This window comes from Gavia stellata, chromosome 4, assembly GCF_030936135.1.
Source record: "Gavia stellata isolate bGavSte3 chromosome 4, bGavSte3.hap2, whole genome shotgun sequence".
Lineage (NCBI taxonomy): Eukaryota > Metazoa > Chordata > Aves > Gaviiformes > Gaviidae > Gavia > Gavia stellata.
Genome location: NC_082597.1, coordinates 63499650 through 63519316, shown reverse-complemented (window position 1 = coordinate 63519316; position 19667 = coordinate 63499650). Strand labels below are relative to the sequence as shown.

The window sequence follows — 19667 nt, the reverse complement described above, 5'->3', positions numbered from 1 at the left end:
CAACAACAGCAGGAGGGGGGGAATTGCTACATCCTACCATTCAGGGAACCTTCAAGTTCTCTCTCAGAGTGTGCAGATGATGAGAACAGGAAAAGTTTGCAGTTTGTGCTTGACTTGATGCGTTTTTGCTGTCTTGGTTCCTGTTTTGTTGCAGATGTCATTCCTATAGCAGTGGAAGGCTTTATCAGCTCTTGAGGAAACTTTCCCCTGCACACACACTCACACCACTGAAGGCTGGAGCTGCACTAGAAGAAAATGGAGCCTGTAGATCTCCTGGCATCTGCCTCCACAGAAATAAATAGTACAACAGTCACCCTGGCTTTGCTGACGGTCTTCCTAGTCCTGCTCTATTGGTAAGTGATAACGATGATATGGGCTGCATATCAGACACAAAGCCTGCTGAAGCTCCCCCAGCTTCTACAGAGTCTTTTATTCTTAATGTGAAACTGGAAGATAATTGGCCAGAAGGGACACGAAGGGGGAGTTGGTTTGGATGCAGAGGTTGAAATAAATACTCACAAAACTGATGATGCTTTCTCGAGAGTTCTCTCCTTGCAATATTTTCTTCTAAGCACTTTACCAACAAAAGGCTAACAAAAATTGTATTCAAAATTAAGAACTTATTATTGTTGGCTTCTTATTAATTTCTGTAGGTGGCAGGAACATTGGTGCTGGTCAGAAAGAAACCGAGTACTTGTTGCAGGGTCTTGTTGGACCTCTTCTCCGTACTATGCTGCACACTTGTCCCTTGCCAGGTTTCTCGGCTTAAGTGTACAGACACTCTTAACGGCTGCTTGAATTTCCTCTCTTGTTCTTTGCATGCTGAGTAGTGGCTACAAATCAGAGTAACAGCAGCTCTAATGGTAAGCACAGTAAGCATTGCAGTGAGCTGTGCTGAAATTAAAAAACCCCACCCTGTCCAGATACTTTATTTCAGAAATTTAATTAGCTGAACTGGGAGTGCTTTTCCAACTGTTTTTACTTGAATACCTCTTCAAATCCTGCTTTCCAGTCAACCAATGTTTTTTCTGTGTATTCAAGAAAAAGTTTCAGGGACAGTGGTAGAAAAAGAACCTCTGATGAAAACCCAAAGCTAATCTAGAAGAGAACAGTGATGGCATCATGAGTTTAGCACAATTGTTGTAATAGTGTAAATGACAGATCATTTCTTCATGTTTCTTCATTCTTTGACCCTGTTGAGTTTTTTTTCAACTTCCTTGTGTGTCAAAGAAGGGTCTAGAGAGACTAAAAAAAGACTCTTTTGTAGTCAAGCCCATATTTGATGTGTGTTGCCATATCAAGTAGCTGGGTGAGCCTACTTTCTTAATAAGATCTGCCCAAATCATCACAAAGGTCCAAGTCGTACTTCCTTTGAATTTGCTGGGAAAAAGAATGGCAGCACTGGATCTTTCAGTAAAACCGTACTGTTTAGCTGCTGACCTGTAAGCTTAAGGGGATGAGAGGGAGGGCAGAGGCACATCCACAGTTCAGAAATGCAGCAGATAGGCTGGTGAGATCTGGCTGCCTATGAGACAGCTGAAAGAGCCTGAGGCTACCACATAGTACATGGCAAGATGCGCCGAGGTCTCTGAAAACACAAAACTGCTCTGTGTAAATGTAGGGTACATGCCGGTGCATGCTTCTCCAGAGCCTCGTTTTCTGGTTCAATTTAAGGAAGGCTGTTCCTCACCTTGAAGTGAACATGGCAGTTTAGTGCAGAATTTGGTCTTGCCTTAAACAAACCTAGCTCTAACTGCAGACTGAAGTCAAAGTTAAATGAGGCTTCTGGCTGTGGACAGTCAGCTGCTGAATTGAGTGCCTACCATATAAGCTTCCAAAAGTCCAATTTGGGAGTGAGGTGGGAAATTGCCTTACAGTAGAGATACTCCTTTCAGCGTTTCTCCTTTCCTGGCTGAAGGTAAGTTCTGTGAAGTCATCAGGTAAAGGAAGCTGGAGTTTTATATGGGGAAGTGTTTTATACTCTTACTTGCCAATGGTTATTACTAACCAATCTTGTTGATCTACAGATACAGGTTGATTTTAAGTAGCTTATTGAATACAGGTGCCTATAGGTAGCTCTTCCAATGAGAGGCTGGTGTTTCTTAAGCTTTCAAAGAAATACACTGGGCAACATCTGTGGGCTATTGGTAGGTTTGCCTGCTGGCTAAGCTATTCAGATCCATTTATTTCAGTAAAATACAGTGACTGAACCTGTAAGGTTAATGGCTTGAAGCACATCTGCAAATGTGGTGATTGTTGTTCAAACTATTCATCTAAGAGTCTATTTATAATAAAGTTTTTTTATACTGCATGCTTGTTTAAACAAATGAGTAAAAACCAAAGCATGCTCACAGCTTCCTTCATTTGTGGCTGAAACCTTGGGTTCAAGGAATTAGTTAAAGAGTATGTAAAGGGTTGCTAATAGAAATGCAGGTCCCTAATTCTAGAGAATGTTTTATAGCAATCATGTTGCATACCCAGTTGTCTGGCTCTTCTAGGAGTCGGAAAACACAAGTGTTATGTATGGCAGGCGTAATAATAAAGTAATAACTCTTCAAGTTCCTTTGATGTTTTCATACTAAGGCTTATTCTCATTTTTTTTAATAACTTCTGAAGTCTTCTTTTTCTAGCTTTTTCTGCCAGCATTGTATCTTTTCAGAAGGGCAGTCATGGGGGAAGGGAGGAATGAATATTTGCTTTTGTAAATTTTGTTATGGTAGTAGCTTATGATTGATTGGGGTCATACTGTGTCAACTGTTGTATGGGTACAAAGAATAGGCAGTTTGTCCACCTTGTTGGCTGTAAAAGGCTTACAGGCTAAACAGAAGGCAGTTTCAGGTAGAGAAGAGAGTCAATAGATCTAATGCACACTAGAATAGTAACACGGTGATGGCAACTGTTGTGTTACTGAGCTATTACCTTGGCATGATTTTTGTGGATGGGGGTACTCCATGGTTTAAATGACAGCCTTGAGCTGCTGCCTGTCGGCTCAGCCTCAGTCGCTGTTAGCATGTGTATTGTAAGGCCAGCTGTGATTTATCACAGTTCAGCTGGCAGGTGGTATCTTGCTAAGTTGTGATAAGACCAATCTCTTCACATTTTTGGGTAAGGTGAAGTCATATGAAACAGGGAGAGAAACGAGGGTTGACTGGGAAAGGGAGGAGAGGCTGTAGCTGCATAAAAACAAACTTCTGGAGAAGATATATGACTTAGGAGGAAACTTGGATCATTTGGTCATTTTTTTAGACTGTTACTTATGGTACAATGAAGATCATCAATAACTTTTTATAACAAATCCTCTAATGGCACACCTCTGATTTCTTATGTGTTGTCATCAGTGTAATACGAAAGTGATGCTTGTAGTGTATTGTGTCAATTTTAAGTCAGTGGAAAATTCAGCAACTATAATCTCCCAGTATTTATCCTCCACATGACCTTAAGTCAGCTATAAGGAGAGGCTTTTTAAGGTAGTTGATTTGATGTTGGGAGCAGAAAAAACAGAGAAGCTTTTGGGTACATAGTCTCTTCAGATTTGAAATGGGAAGAACAAACCTGAGGTTGCTTTTTTGGCAATCTGTTAAGGTAACTGATGTTAATGCTCATTGCAGGGGAGGCTGGACGAGATGACCTTTAAAGGTCCCTTCCAACCCAAACTATTCTATGATTCTATGTGCTCAAGCCTGCTTGCTGTCCTCCATTCCTGAAAAACTTAGTGGTCCACTTCCCTCCTCATACTTAATACTTGCTCTCAGTAGGTAACTTTCTCTTCCTACAGGCTTCATACCATGGATTCTTTGGTGGCTATTGCTATCTTATTACTATTGTGATAGATAATGAAATTACTGCTTTCCTGACAACAAAAAGGCATATTATGGCTAAGTACGTAAAGTTCAGTAATACCAATGGCACAACACTGAGCACTCTTGAAAAAGCACTTGTCCGTGTCCCTCCCGCCCCTGTGATTTCTAGTAGCCAAACTGATTATCAGAATAGTTTTGTTTCAGAGCACTTTCTTTCTCAATTCCAAGGACTGCTGTATCTATTCACTTTATCTCTGTGAATCTCAGGGTTTTTTTCAGGCATGAAATAAAAACAGACACTTAAGGAAGGAATGAGGTTAACATTTACAAATCCCAGTGATATTCTCTACTGAAAAAATGCGGTGGTATATCTATGCAACATATTGTTCATTTTCATTTCAAACATACGCTGCATTGGGTATCCCATTCTTGGTTGTAGCTGCAAACATTGCTTTGTGTCCTTCTTTTTGCTGTCTGGGAAGATGTTTGATAAAATGAAAGCAGGAGTTTATCTTGCTTTAAAGTTTAATGTACCATAAGCTTAGCATTATGAAGAAGCTGTCACAGCATTCAGATAACTGTGTTCAAACTGGATTATCAACCCCTTGTCTAAACAAACCAGTTTTTTTTTAGAAACATGGAGGTTGGATGGGAGGTGTTTGTTTATGTTTGTAAGATACACGTCTAATTGCATGGTTTCAAACATAGCAAAACATATACTAGCAGTGTTCTTGTCTGTTTCTGAAAAGCTAAATCATTCAGAAAGATGTCATTTTTACATTGAAGTAATATTAATGATCACTTGTGTTACAGAAATGTATAGAGAGATTGAGAGATTTGGATTACACTGGATCTAGATACTGTCCACCCATTGCACAAGTCAATTCTGACCCAAAGCATTTGCAGTCTCTGATCAAAAAGAATGAAAACTAAACTTAATAGGTTTTTTGTCTGGCCTTAAGCCTAGACATTTGCATACACTTAGATGCAGGAGATACTTAGACATGGGGGACAACATGTGTTCATCAGTTGGTACCGTACCTGTACTAGACCACATCAGAAGTTAATCTCAGGACAGGTAGTATTTTGATTCAGATGACTTCAATACTATTGCTTGTTTGGCATTAATTTACATCTGTGGTTTTGGAAAGGGCTCTGAGAGAGAAAGTTCAGAGATAATCTGTCTCCAAATAAAATTTCATTCTGGTTTTGCAGAACCTTGCTATTTGGGCTTGAGTTAGGCAAAACTGAGATCAAATAGATCTCAGGTATTTTTTTTCCCAACCAAATGCCACCTAAAACTAGGTCTTGCACCATTTTTTGCTCCTGAAGAAATCAGTATTTACCAAAGATGTTTGATTGCTAGAGGTCTAGGCTTATGGTTTGAGTGCAGGCATAGGGTGAGCCGGTTATTCTCCCTAACACATTCAGGTAATGCTTCTGGACGGATCCAGTATCAGGCAGTACAAAACTTGGATCCTTTCTGAAAGGAGTACCAACTGTGGGTCATTCTGCTTCCCTCCCCTTCATTCAAATGGCTTATGAAAGCTAGAAGGCTCTGACTCAACAGGAAATATCAGCAAGCTGCTGTTGATGACAGAAAAAACTAACAGATTTGGAATTGTCTTTGTCATGCAGCTTTACATCAAGCAAATCTGGAATTCCCACTAATGTGTCATACATAATTTGATCCCACAGCTGTGGAATATATGGCCTCCTCTCTGAGCTAAATCAAGCATCTCTAGGTGAGCCTGAGAAGGAGCAGAGTAAACTACTGAATTATAATTTGGAAAAGTGCCACACCACAAATGACTAAATACTTTCTCTGAAAACAAGGTAGATTTGATCATCCAGAATGAAGTTCGCTCAGTGCCCTCATTATGCTGCTTTTAAGTAAACAAAGGTCTCTTATTTTCTGGGGGGAGGTAGGACAGTTTTCCATCATTGCTTTTGCAGCTTCAGATTTAAGTTCTCTGGGATGTCCTCAGAGGCTGTTATAACACCTTGGTTATTCTGACAAACGTAGCTCAGCCTCTAGTGCTGTACAGCTTTGGTTTTGTTTGCTTGCACTTCACTGCAAAACTCAGAGGCCTCCTATGTTCATGTTTGGTGGGGTTTTTTTTTTAAATTTAGAGATTACATGGCCAGCCATGTTTATTTGAAGACCCTCAAGTGCTTCCTGTTTTTTTTTTTTTTTTGCTTTTGTGAAGGTGCATTTTACCATAACAACTCTGTGTGAAGGAGTAAATCTCCAGCCTATTCATTCCTCATGGTCTTTGCTTTTCCCTAAACCTTTTCATGCCTCTCCCCATAAAATCCCTCAAGCACAATTTGGTTTTAGTGCATGGAGATTATAGTGTTAATAGTATGTTAAGGTAGACCTACAGGGATAGGTTAGCTTCCTTTCACGAAACAAATATATTTACCTATTGTCTGGCAGCATCTCCGGATCTAGTGTCCAGTGAAGCATGCGGTGAAGCTGGCTAATGCTCACAAATGCCACCAGGCCAACAGGAGCTGGACGCAGCCCTCGAGCAATCCCATTTTTGCTGTCCCTTCCTGCAGTGGTTGGAATGAACTGGGTCTGATTTGGACTGGGTTGCACAGGCAGGAGAATCTGGCAAGGGGAGGGAATTACTCTGGCTTCTCCATCAGGCAGCTTCTGCCTGGGAGGCTTCTCTGGGGCTTCATTTAGCTTTTCTGGACTAGCACTTTGGTATTAACTTTTGATCTGCTGTTTGTCTTGGGGCAGGTTGCTTTGTCTATCTTGGGGATATTCAGACACCTTGCAAACTAATTTTGGGTGCTCTGAATTAGCTTGTAGGAGCTCCTGCCTCCATCTACTGACTGTATTAGGAACCTGAGGAACTTAACACACTGCTCTTCGTGCACTAAATGGAATTGAAATTAGGAGATGAAAGAAGGCAATGCAAACAACCTCCTTAAAGAGAAGGCTCTGTCTGTGTGAGCAGTGGGGCACTCCATCCCATTGCGCAGGGGCTGTCTCTTGCTGTGTCTGTGCACTTAATTGCCAGGCTCAGAGGGGCCTCTCAGGGCTGCTGTAATTCCTCCAAACAGTGCCATGAACTCTGCTCTCCCTTGAACCCCAGGGGAGCATATTGACAGTTCCTGTGACTGCCGTGCACTGGGGTGACTAGTTTTGCACCTCATGTGCTCCAAGGGGCATGGACTTGTCAATCCACATCTTTCAGATAGCGGACCAAGTGTCCTGCCAGCCTGGCTGTGCTCCTCCTTAAATGGAAAGTTAAATCAGTGGGCAGTTTTGGCAGGTTAGACCTCCTCAGAGTGCTGAAAAGTAAATCTGTGTTCTTCCTTCTCTTGTCTCCTTCAACACTGCTCCCATGATTAAAAGAAAGTTGCCTATATTCTTCTTCACTCCTTTTTGTCTTTGCATCAGGCTTGGTCAATAACAATGATGTTCGGTGTTTTGTCCTCATTGCTGGCTCACCAGTAATTAATGCCTTTGATTGCCATGCCTTGTTCTTCTGTAGGGAGGTTTTATACAGTATTTAATGAAGCTGTCTGAAAACTATCTTAAAATAAAATATTGACATATTATTGAGACATTGTCTTTTATCAGTTCCCCTTGACATACCCAAAACCTTTAGATGGATTTTTCTATCTGTTATCTCCCTAGGTTTGTTTTTGGCTTTTTTTCCCCATTGAAAACAAAGTTTACTGTTCCATGAGCTCAATGTGTGCTAACTGCTGAGAAATAGCCAGCAGAAAGAGTTCAAAGTATTTTCTGGCTTGAGTCTGGAAATGCATTTATTTTACTTTCACAGAAATAGTGGAGGAGCTTGAGAAAATTATGTTCAATGTCTGTCTCTTCATTCCCTCACTTCATGTGCCATTGCTTACACTGGTGACAATTTCTTTTAAGTTCTTCTTGTTTGTTTTACATGTCTTTTCTATGGCTGGAGTGACTGTGCAGGTCAATAGGGGTACTAGAGTTTTAATGCAGGGGTCATCTAGCATGTGGTAGATTCTCCACATCTATTCCTCTGGTAGTTTCTTCCTTGGACAGTCCCTTCTTTCACGGTTCTGCAGAACCTGTGGGGTTATTGTGGGAGTTTATTAGGGAAGCAATAAACAAGGGAAAGGGCAAAATCTGTTATATTGCTTGGTTTGTTGGATAGGAAAAGAAGCTGGATGCCCAGCAATGGCTCGAGAAGGACTGGGAAGAATGAGTGGGAACAGAAGGATATGACTCCATATGAATTTGAAGTGGGTCATTACAGATTGAAGTCCAGTATGTTTGGGAAAATTGAGGCTGGAGGAAAGGAGCTGAGCTGGGGTGTATGTTGGGAGTAGGGCATGGGGCAGCGGTTGTATGATTGTGTTGACAAAGTGAAGTCTACTTCCTTGGAAAGAATAGTTCCTTTCAGCTCATAGAAACCTTGTGATACTTGTTAGGAGTTGAGGGGTATGGGAAGGATGAAAAGGCAGTGGACTTTAGAGGAGATGGGTAATTGGTAACTGTATGATCACAAGCTCCTGCTATATAAACGCTCTTGAATAAGAACTATTGGCAGAGTTTTGAACCTGTAACCCTAAGTATTCTTTTAACTTATTCAGTAGCAATAAATCTGATGTAATCTGTGCATGCATGTTTGTGGTTTCTCATCCAAAAAGCTCCAAAGAGCTTTTATGTAAACACCCTCTCAGTAGAGCTATAACAAGATGAAGAGGTCATTGAGGCACGTGGTTTGAAATGTGGGAAAGACATGAAATACAGCCGCCCTGGGAGAGGAAGGAGGAGCTAAAGGATCTTCAATATGTTGCATGCTAGCATGAGGGACAGAGAGTGATGATGGTCAGGACTGTAAGGGCCTTCTTCCAACTCTTAAAATATCAATATGATCTGTTTGCTCTCCAAAGACTTTAACAAACCTCAGTTTTAAGATTTTCTGAAATACTCATCATGGGTTGAGATGCAGCAAACTCTCCAACAGAGACCTCAGTATAAGCTTCATGGTAGGAAAACTGAGAAGCTGTACATTTGTTAGGGTAGATTTCAGTGAGTATAACACTACTGTTCTGGATTGTTTCATGTCTCTGAAAGTTATGAGGTATTGCACCCGGCATGGGACTCTGGGTTGCCCAAATATTTCCTCAGTAGCCAGTCAGGTTAGAGCTCTGGCTGAGTGAGAGCCAACACAGCTTTAAGAAGAGCAAGCACCCCTTGGTGGTTCCAGAAAGACTTCAGATCCACTCTAGCTAACGAAGCGGGGCTGTTCTGGAGTGATGTTCAGCAGCCTTCACTTCTAGATACGTATCTGGCCTGCTGTCTCTCATCTCCTCTTAAGAGCTAAGAATAGGTGGTGCAAAGATAAAGGATCCTCAGTTTTGTGATAACTATTCCTAGCTATGGCAACAAACCTTGAGCCTTTCAGATGTCAGAAGAATGGTATTGTAAACTTTGTCTACCAGGAAGTTTTAGACTTCAGATCATTTCTCACAGTTTGGACACCATCCTTAGTAGTTATGTTTTTAAACTTCAGAAAGTTAAGATTATTAGCAGTAGTTAATTATTTAGTGGTTTCACAATCTATCTTTCCTGAGATATGACTTGCTTAATACAAATGGAAGTGCTATCAACTTGAGTGGAAAATCAGCTGTCTGGTGTTCTCCTAGGACACAGAGCCCTGTTGTTAAATGAAAGGGACCATCGGGTCTTGCGTGTCAGGCACAGAGGAGTGGGGAGCCTCCCCAGAGCAAGGTTGCAGAGGCAGCTTGGAATATCAACTGTGGGCACAAGGCAGTGGAAGGACCATAAGAATCTGTGCCTTTGCAGGCCATGCATCTCATAAGGACTGGTGTATTTACAGTGCAAGGATGTTCATCCTACCAGGACTCAGGCTGGGATTTGAGTAGTTTGTCCCTAACCTGTCTCCTCAGCTTTAGTAGAAGCAAGCTATTAACATGCATGGTAAGGAGGCCCTCATTTCCATGATAGCTGGTGACTCAGGTCGTCTTTCAAACATTGACTGTATCACTGATGGACATTTTTCTATTTAATTTTTGACATTTCCATGGATTCTGTGCAGTAAAGCCTTTTCTCCCCCCCCCGCCCCCCTTTTTATTTACGTTCCTGAGTGAGACCATAGCCAAGCAGTGAGCTCAGTGCCATGGAAGCATTTTATATTTTGAGCAGAGATAAAAATCTCATTCTTTCTATAAACAAAACAAATCAACAGATGATGCCCAGGAGAACCATTTCTCTATAGCCATTTTCCTCCAGCTGCTTTCTATTCTGTGCAGCTTGCAATGCACCATATGAAATACGTATGTGCCTTTCTGTGTGTGCAAAACACAGGTTTCCTCCAGACAGTGGCAGCTCCATCATAAAAAAAAAAAAAAGCCACGTTTTTTCTTTTACAACACTGTAATAATAAGATTACTAATAGAGTTGATATGTTTGATTGTTTAATGATGTATAACTTAGCAATGCAAGAGGATATGCTGAAGGAGTTCCGCAGTCACAGCTGCTGCGTCTTCACTCTGAATGGGTTTGGACTATTGTCATGGGAGGATGAGGGGCAGAAATAATCTGAGTGAGTTTGAGTGCATCATAAACATGGGAGGGATGAGGGTACAGCCAAAATGCTTGTTTGGAGTTTTCTGCCCTGCGTGTGCTTGTGTGTGTCCCTGTGTTGGTGAGTTCCTCTGTGGTGCTGCAGTGGCTTTGTGGCCAGGCACAAGCCTGTTGCTTGAAGGAGCCTGATGGAAAGCAATGAGAAATGGCCCCTCCAGCCTGTTGGAAACCCTTGGTTGATGGCACCTCTTGCTTTTCTGCTTTTGTTTGGCCGTGCTGAACAGTTGAGAGGCTCAGGTGAATGGCCAAAAGCTGCAGGGGTGCAGGGGGTGAGACCCAGCAGGACCATGGAAGGAGATCATGCACGGGAAAGAGAAGAGGGTGCTGGATGAAGAGCTGGTAGAGAAAGTACACGGTGAGGTCTCACATGCTTGGGAATAGTTGCAGGTCAGCCCTTGGCAGAGGTGCAGCTGCAGGTGTCTCTTATCTCAGCAGCATCTTTCTGCTCATCTCCCCCTCCTGAGATGTGCTTCTGTACAGGAGGAGGGTGGCTAAGCCAGATGTTCCTAAACTGCAGGCTGGGGGAGTAGTATTTATCCTTGCAGGGGTAGGGAAAGGTGATAAAAGTTTGAGCATTGCTAGGTTAATGGACTGTCTTTTTGCCATAAATAGTCAGTAGTCTCTGAGACGTGGAGGAACTTGGAGCTAGAAAGGGGGAAGGAGGGCAGTAAAATTTAGCAACACTTCTGGTCGTCTTGATAAAGCGTGGTTTAGAACTGAAGGAAAATACTGTGGTTTCTCATCCAAAAAGCTCCCGAGAGCTTTTATGTAAACATCCTGTAAGTATACATGTATGTACACACATATGTATACATTTATGTTTATATATAACTACATAGCAAGTGACTCAGAACAAACAGCTTCTAAATAAGCAGCAGAACATAACTGATCTGATCCTTGGTTAGATCACACTCAGTGCCCAAAGCAACACCCTTATCCCACCTTTAGCCAAATGACTTCTGGCAGCTAAGGAAATAACCTTGGGTAAAACCAATAGAACTTTCATAACAGGGAGGTTAGCTATTGACCCTGAATGTATTTTATGACACCACCTTGGTTTTGCCTTGTGTATCTTCATTCTGTTGTTAAGTTCTGTGTTCTTGAAGAACTGCAGTCTCTCCACACCACTCCAGTATCTGTCATTGCGGCACTCGGGCTGCGGGTTCACACTCATCAGCACTGGATCATTCTCTAAGGCAGATCTGATCTGGACTGGCACCCCAGTCAGATGATCAGGCACATGAGACAATTTTGATTTAATTAATTGGAGTGCAATACAAGTAATTTATACTGTTTCTGCTATGCTACTGGGAGAAGATAGGCTGTAACTGATCTGGTTCAAAGTTCACTTTTCCATATTAACAAATTTGAGTTAACAGAGCTTTTTTCTACCAGAAAAAAGGTGTTGGGTGTTGTGGCTGCGGTGGTTTTATCAGAGGCTTCTTGCCCTAAATACTGGCTTTACTGTATCATTAAAACAGGGTCTCAAACTCCATTTGCTTTGTGCAATTGCCCTGCTAAAGTTAGGGAGCAGCAACCAAAGTTCAGCAGAAATTTCACTGCCTACCAAGTGGACATGAATCAATTTTTTAAAACTTGTATTTGTGAATGTGTTTCCCAAGGTGATTTGCTTATGCCTGAGCATTTTAGGCTTGCAACATCTATGGAGCTCAAACTCAGAGTTTTAAGGAAATGAAAGGTTAAGCGTTGTTACATAGCTGACTTTTTTTTTCAAAGAAGCAAAATATTTCAGGTGCTTAGTTCTTTTGAAAATTTGGCTTTAAATGGGGGTGGTTAACAGTCAGAAATCTTGTCCCAGTTGTTGATGGCTGGTTGCTTTTCTGGGTGACACTATTTTGTGTCAAGTTATAAAGCTGACTGTAAAATTTAAAAATGTTTCAGTAAAGTTTACGTGGACAACTTGTCTCATTCATTAACCAAGAAATTCTGAACTCTTAAATAACTGCTCTAAGCTAATTTACTAGTGCAAGCCCTTTAAATTCATAGGCTGAATTTGGCTTGCATTGCTTAGACCAGTGAAAAAACAGTGTTGGTTTTTCTTTTCTTACCTGAGAACAGTTAGAAATAATTCTCTCACCTTTCAACTTTCACATGGACCTTTTTCTGACTGAAAAATGTTGTTAAAAATAATATTGATAGAGTAAAAGAGCAACCCACACAGAAACCCAAGCTTCACCATAAATTCTTCTCTGAAGTTGCTCACACTGGTTATGTAAATAAAAGAAAATTGATGCTGTTTGCAGAATTGTGATGATATATGGTAAATTGCTCTTACATGGTAGAAATCGTGTGAACCTATGTGTGCCCATCTATCTGTCCACCCACCCACCCACCTCTTTGTTGTTTTGTTTAGCTCTGTAGCTGGCATACATACCACGGAACCACTACCTGGGGCGCAAAATGTCCTTTCTCAAGGTTTCAGGGAGGATCATTACAGTGGCTGTTTTGTCTTTTCCTTGCTTGGCAAAGGAAAGCAAAGGAAACCTTTTGACTGAAGAATATATTGCTCGGTTCAGGAGGAATTACTATATGTAGTCAGACACTAATGTTTTTCAGTTGAATGTGGTGGGTTTTGGTTCCCATTCCAAATAGTTTGTCGAGATATAGTGCACTAAGGGACATTTCAGCCCTGATGACTGTTGATCCCCAAGGATGCAGCTGATCCATCTATGGGGTTTTTTATTTGTAAATTGCATTGCATTTGTAAATAGCTGATGGCCAAAATCATTATCAATGTGTTAATTTAAAGATCAGTCAGCATTTTCAAAGGCTGGACAGTTTCAAGAGCTTTCTCTGAGCAAGTTGGAGGCTTTGTTTTCTAGGCTGTGAGCAAACTGTTACAAAGCACAAGAGAGTTGGTAGGAGTTTGTGGAATCATAATTAATTGACAATGGTTTTTCAAAAACCAGATTTTTCCAATTTAAAATAAGCTGTTAAAATAATTTAGAACAGTGTTATGATAGTCGTCCCTTGACACACGTGGGTAGCTTTGGGTTAAACATATAAATAATGCTGAAAGGACTATATTTAGTTCCAGACTGATACAAGGACAACTGAAAAATTGAAGGTCAAATAACAAAATGAAGAAAAGAAAATTACAGTTCTCCTTGTTCTGTTCTGCAACATGCTGCTTGGCAGCCGTGAAGGTTCAATACTGGGGAATTTGTCACATCATACAACTATTTATGATTCGTACTTTAAGTAAAGCAAGTAAGCATGAAGTGTGTGTACTTATTGACAAAAGCACATCACTGAGTCTTGTCACACTGAATCTAGACAGCAGCTCCTGAGTATTGCAGAATTTTTGGGGCGTGGATTTTAGAAGATCTATGAAAGACCAATTAATCAATGACGGCTTTCCCCATGCTCTGTCTCGACCCTTGGGCTCTAGCAGTTTCTGCCTGGAAGTGAGCTAAAGTGTAACCAGGTGCCAAATGCTGGGCTAAGACCATTGCTTGATTTTTTTTTTTTTTTTTTTTTTTTTTTTTTGTACGAGCTATTGAAACTGTTGAACAAGAGGAACTTCAGGTTACTACTGACTTGGGAGAACTGGGAGTCCATGCTTGAGCAGGAGTGTGTTTAAACAGCCCATGCAAGGAGCTCAATGTTTCCATTTGCAGAGATAAGGCAATGAGCTTCAACCGACCTAAGTCAACCCTCCGCTGGTGGTGGTTTTTTCCTCCCTGATGGAGGGACCGATCCAGGCAGATTCCAAGGTAGGTGCTAGGCTGTATTCTCTAAGAAGAGCATTTCACTTAGGTGGCTGCAGGTAACACAGGCACTGTCAGAGCCACAGGACCAGATCTCAGTGGGTCATGCCTATTTGTTCAGCTGAGGATCTGCACAAGGACGGCAAAATTCTGAGTGCTCAGGCTGACAATAAATTGATGGAGATTGTCAGTGATGTGATTTGTGCAATCATGTTTTTGCGATGTTTCACTTAACCTAATCTTGCCAAGCCTGATCATGCCTGCTTGTCCTCTTGCACAGCTCCCCAGCATGCCCAAAGCACTTGCCTACTGGGCAACCACGCCACAGTTCCCGGGGCCAGATCCCTTTCCTGGGGTATCTGCTGGCCACTTTGCTCCAGCCAGTTGACACATTCTGACTGCCATGCTTTTATTAGGGGATTTTGGTAGTACATGGTGTAATTAATTATTTTCAGAGGCTTTATTCCCTTTAAACTAGTTTCACACTAGCCTTCCTCTCCCTGAACTGCTTGTGAAACCTTATTCAGTTATAACTGCAGGGTAGTATCACACACAATAGTGGGGTTTTCAAATTGGGTAATATACTTTATATCAAACGTGCGCATGTTTGTGCACAGACAATGTCTATTCAGACAAAACATTGGCTACCAGTTGGGTGAAGATCAAGTGCATCCTTAGTGGTCCTTAAAAATGAATGGGAATACACGTGGTCCAACTTGGCCAGCAACTTGCCCCAAGATGGATGCATTCAACTCTGAAACTGCAACATTCAGAGAAATTGGCTTCTTTATCTTAGGTGGAAACCATGTCTTGCATAATCTGTGTTTTTGCAACTTCACTTTAAATCTAGGATTTGCATGTCAGAGATAATGGAAAACAATTATTTCCTTCCAATTATTAGCTGGTTGTTGTTTACATTTCCTATGAGCAAATCTCTCTCTCTCTCTTTTAAAAATATTTTTGTGCATGCTGTGTCTAAAAATAAATCAAATTAGAAGCCCAGTAATTGGGGCCATCCCTTCAGCAATGAGTTAATCTCTTTGGAGAAGTGAACAAAAAATTTGGATTGTCCTCAGCCAAAGTCCCAGCTGATGCATCATTTTTGGTCTGGTTGTTTCTTCAGCTCCTGAATTTACTATGTGTTTAATCTTGACTGTGTTTCAGAATAAGGTGTAAAATCAGTTATGGTTTAGAAGATTGGTTGAAGTCTTGTCCTGGTGAAGGCCCATGTAAACTGAAACGTGAAATTTGGCCTTAGAATGTTGTGTAAAACACTAATTCTTGCAAATGTGTCTCTTAACAGACACGTTTCTAAGAAATGGTTGTTTGCCCACTTCTTTTTTCTTTCAATATTACAAGGAGCACTTAACATGAATGGCATATCTTTTCATTAGTTTAGTTGTGCTATTCATGTATAGCTCCATTTCCTTTCCCTCAGACTTTTACAGATTATTTACAGACTAATTCTGAGTTCGTAAACTTAGAAATGGTTTTTTTTAAGCCACCAGATATTCGTGATTTGGGTGAGGAATCCCTGGGCAGAACAGGGAGTTCAGCAGTGTCACAGGCAAATGTGGGTACAGCTCTGGCTCTGCTTTAGTGTATTAAGCATGACACTTGCATGTACATGCATGAGAGGAGGAAGAGGAGATAAATTCCTGAAACCTCCATTTCCCTTCATGTTGACTACCAAAAAGGACTTAAAAAGGAACTCCCAGTCCTCACTATGTATGGTATGTCTCCACAGCATATTTTGGAGTTGTTTTTGAAGGGGCCATTAACCTCACTATCTAAAAGCAAGCAAGCAATCAGCATTCTTCTAACTGCCAAATGCAAGTTAAATGGATGCTTAAATTAGTTTTCATCTACGAAGAACATTTTGTTGTTCATGTTTAGTCTGTAAGGATGCCCAACTGCCCCAGTTAAAGTGAGAGCTGGCCGCATCAGGAGAAATAATCTCTACACAATGTGCTATCTAACCATGCATGCATTTGTGATGAGAGGAATATACCTTTCCTAACAAAACCAAGTAAGAAATGTCTTAGGAGCATAGAAGGCTTGATTATGATCTTTATTACCTTGCTGTAAAGCAAGAGCAGCACTGCTGAACTCTGTGGAGTTGCTCTAAATTGAAGTGTGAGCTCTGAAATACGGAGCAGAATAAATTCACTTTATACCCTTCAACTTGGAGAAGTAGTGTCTCTATGGCAGTCTCAGCAGGATTACCAGCATTCAATCAATTTTGGGGCTTCTATATGCCAGCATTGTAGGTAGGCTTGGGAAGCTTATTTTGCAGCAGATATGTCACAGCTCTTCCACAGAATGCTCCGCTAACAGCCAAACCTCCTAAATAATCGTCATCCCTACTGTTCGGTGTGTGAACTCTGGGAACAGAAGTGTTGGGGGAATCTTTCGCAGTTCTGGCAGAAAACATGTCTCTCGGAGACTTTCCGCTGGCGCAAGTCCTTACTTTTGGAGACCTGTCTCTTTGCTGAGACAACCATCTGGCCATCTCTGAGGGGTGGCGGTTTGCGGTGCATTGCTGCTGGGAGTGGGTGTTATCTTTCCGGGTGGCTAGGAAAGCCTCTTACGCTTGCGTGCCATCGCCGTGGGCAGAATGCACAACTGAAGGATTTTGAATGCTTAAATGCATTATTCAAACTTCAAAATATTGTGCAACTATTTCTTTAGGGGGGAACCCCAACCCTGATGACTTTCACTTTTGCTATTTAAGCCATAAACAAGTCTTTACTTGCTCATAGGTTTCAGGACTTTGAAATTGCTTTTGGTTCTACCTAGCAACCACAAGCCTAGAAGTAAGTTTTAGTTTGAGCCCTTTATCCATGCCCAAACTCCACTTCCTTATGCAATCATGGAGCTTTAATACTGATGCTTTCAGAAAAATCCAAATAATGAGGGATCCATGATAAAGCTGTGAGATTTTTGTTGCCAGGTTTATTCTTGCAGAGCAGAGCTAATAAAACTTTAAGGAAGCAGCCTTAGCCAAGTTTTTAAAAGTAAGCTATTTTTATTGTGAAAAACAAAATTAAAAGAAACCCCAAAGCTTGGAGGTTGAAACTCAAGTTAATTTAATTCATGTGGCCAATGTAGGCTTTTTGGTGAGCTGGAACAAGACAAACAGGTGTCAGGTGCACAGAAAACAAAGTAGTATCAGTATGTTGGCTATGAACTGAGCCCTGCTTCCTCCTCCTTGCATGCATAGTATTACGATGACAGTTGGCAAAAGAAAATATGATTGCATGTGATTAAATGTTGACAGCCGAGGAGCTTGGCTTTCTGTTTACAGAGGTAAAAATGACAAAAAAGTTGGGGAGTAAAGCTTCCTATGTGTCTTTGCAGAGTCCTGGAAAATCTGAGCTGAAAAAAAGTAAGAAAGCCTGTAACAGCAATCTGATTTTAAAAAAAATTAAAAAATTAAGATCGCCAAAATGTTCTAATGAAAAAAACATACTCTGATGCAAATTGCAAAGGAAAATCACTGCGGCCCGCCCCCCCCCCCCCCAACCCCCCGGGTGTGTGCTCTATTCCAGAGCAATTGAGAAATGCATGCTAACAGGAAGGGGGGGGGACAAGTTTTCCGCTTTCCTGGACTTTTGATATAATTATTTAGCAAATGTTGAGAGAATCTCTGCATAGTCTAAAACTTCAGCCATTTCTGAAATATTGATCTGGGAAGGTCACTAAATTCCAGAGCTGGTGAGGTCAGGGTAATGAGATCAAGTGACAGGCCCAGTGGTACCCACTGATTTAGTTGTTTAGACACTGTAACCAAACCATGACCTTCTTGTTCTGCAGCCTCTTTGATCTAACTATGTGAAAACACAGCTGCTTACTGGATATCGCATGTTAGTATGCATGTAGGCATTAGGGTAACTTTTCGTGACATTTACTTCAATTATTCTAGGGTTGGATTATAAAAATGAGTATCACCCACCTGTCCAGCCTAATCTGTTACTCAGAGCCCTGTTTTGCTCTCCATTGGCATAACTAGTGAGAAGACCACCATGCAGGGTCTGTGAGATACTCCCCCATTTGACTTGGGGGTGATGGGGAAAGGTGGAAAAAAATCCTCCTGAATGAGGCAGGGAGCAAGACTTCCACAGTCTTCTAGAAAGATGGGGGGGGGGGGTGTGTGGCGGGGGTTGTGGTGGGAAATTACTGCTATTTTCAATCCTGGCAGTTTTGCCTAAGGACTAGCCCTAGATCAAAGTTTCTTCTAACAGATAAGTGGCTTCAGGTCACTGTGACTTGTGCAGTGGGCACTGGCAGAGGACCCTCTGGCTCACAGGCTTTGTGTGAAGAGACTCATCGATGCCCCATTCCCACGGTCAGTGCCGATTCCTCAGTGTCTGCTTTCCCCTGCGCCTCTCTGTGCGATGCAGCCCGTGGTACAGGTGTTCAGCAGGCAAGGTGAAGCCTCCAGCACAGGACCTGGGTTTAACCTGGGCTCTGCCTCTGTGTAAAACTGCCTGGGGTATGGGTCTGTTCAGGGATGAACCTGTGTTTTACTCCGTCAATCTTTGTATTTCTCGTGCTTTTGGATAGCTGTGTGGTTTTCAACATCTCTGCAACACAATGGTTCCCTCTGGAGATACTCTGCCATCAACTCTCCACTGCCTGTGCCAGAGTCTACATGGTATTTCCTTCCCCAGGCAGGAAAACACAGGTATGGAGCAGAAATTAAGGCTGCTAAAAGCTGTACCATGCTCCCATAGAAATATCTACCCAGATCCATATGAGATCATACCCTGGAACCCAGCTGCTTCCTGCACCAAGTTTAAACACTGTGAGCACAATAGTAAAGTTTCGTGATGTATGTATGTGACCTGGAATCATTTAGAGCAGAGGAACGGGATGGAGAATTTATGTCTAGCCCAGGGCAGAGCACGTGGGCTCCTGGCTATTGTGTACTGTTGCCTTCCACTTGCACATAAGCTTATCAAAATGTTTTTGCAGGCTTGCTCCAACTTCCCTGCACAGCTTTTAACTCTTCATTTGAGGACCTTTGTGAACTAAGCAGTAGCAGCCAGAGCTCAAAGAGGGTGAACAGAGAGAGCTCAGCCAGAGCCAGGCTAAAGAGCCAGGCTGCTGCAGAGCTTGGCAGGAGCTGGGAGCCCACAGCGTGGTCTCTGCAGGCATGCTGACTGGTCTCCATTCCCCACAGGCATAAGAGTAGATGGATTTAAAAAATAAATAGGAAGGCAGCCTGGAGTGCCACTGTGTGTGTCCCTCTGAGCATGACTCAAAAGTATGCACTGGGGAAGTTTAGAGATGATTAGACTTATGTTCTGGCATCAGAAGTACAAAGTGCATCCAGAGAGGCACCACAACTCCCTACGAAGTCAAGCAAAAATAATCCCATGATGATTTCTCTCCCCACACACACACACTTCCACAGAGACTTATGTGGGGTCTGACCTCCACATACATAGGAGTCCAGTTTAGTTCCTAGTCCCTTTCATGTGTACAGTAAGCCATTAGGTTCAGATCCTTAAA

The 19667-nt window shown here is 41.9% G+C and overlaps 1 protein-coding gene across 1 annotated transcript in view; it reads left to right on the top strand.

Annotated features, from left to right (window-relative positions):
- The first annotated feature begins 255 nt into the window (after positions 1-255).
- Positions 256-19667, top strand: part of TBXAS1 (thromboxane A synthase 1) — a 231389-nt gene continuing 211977 nt past the window's right edge. The window contains exon 1 of the mRNA XM_059816257.1: positions 256-353. Within this exon, the coding sequence (XP_059672240.1) occupies positions 256-353 (98 nt within the window). The remainder of the gene's footprint in view (positions 354-19667) is intronic.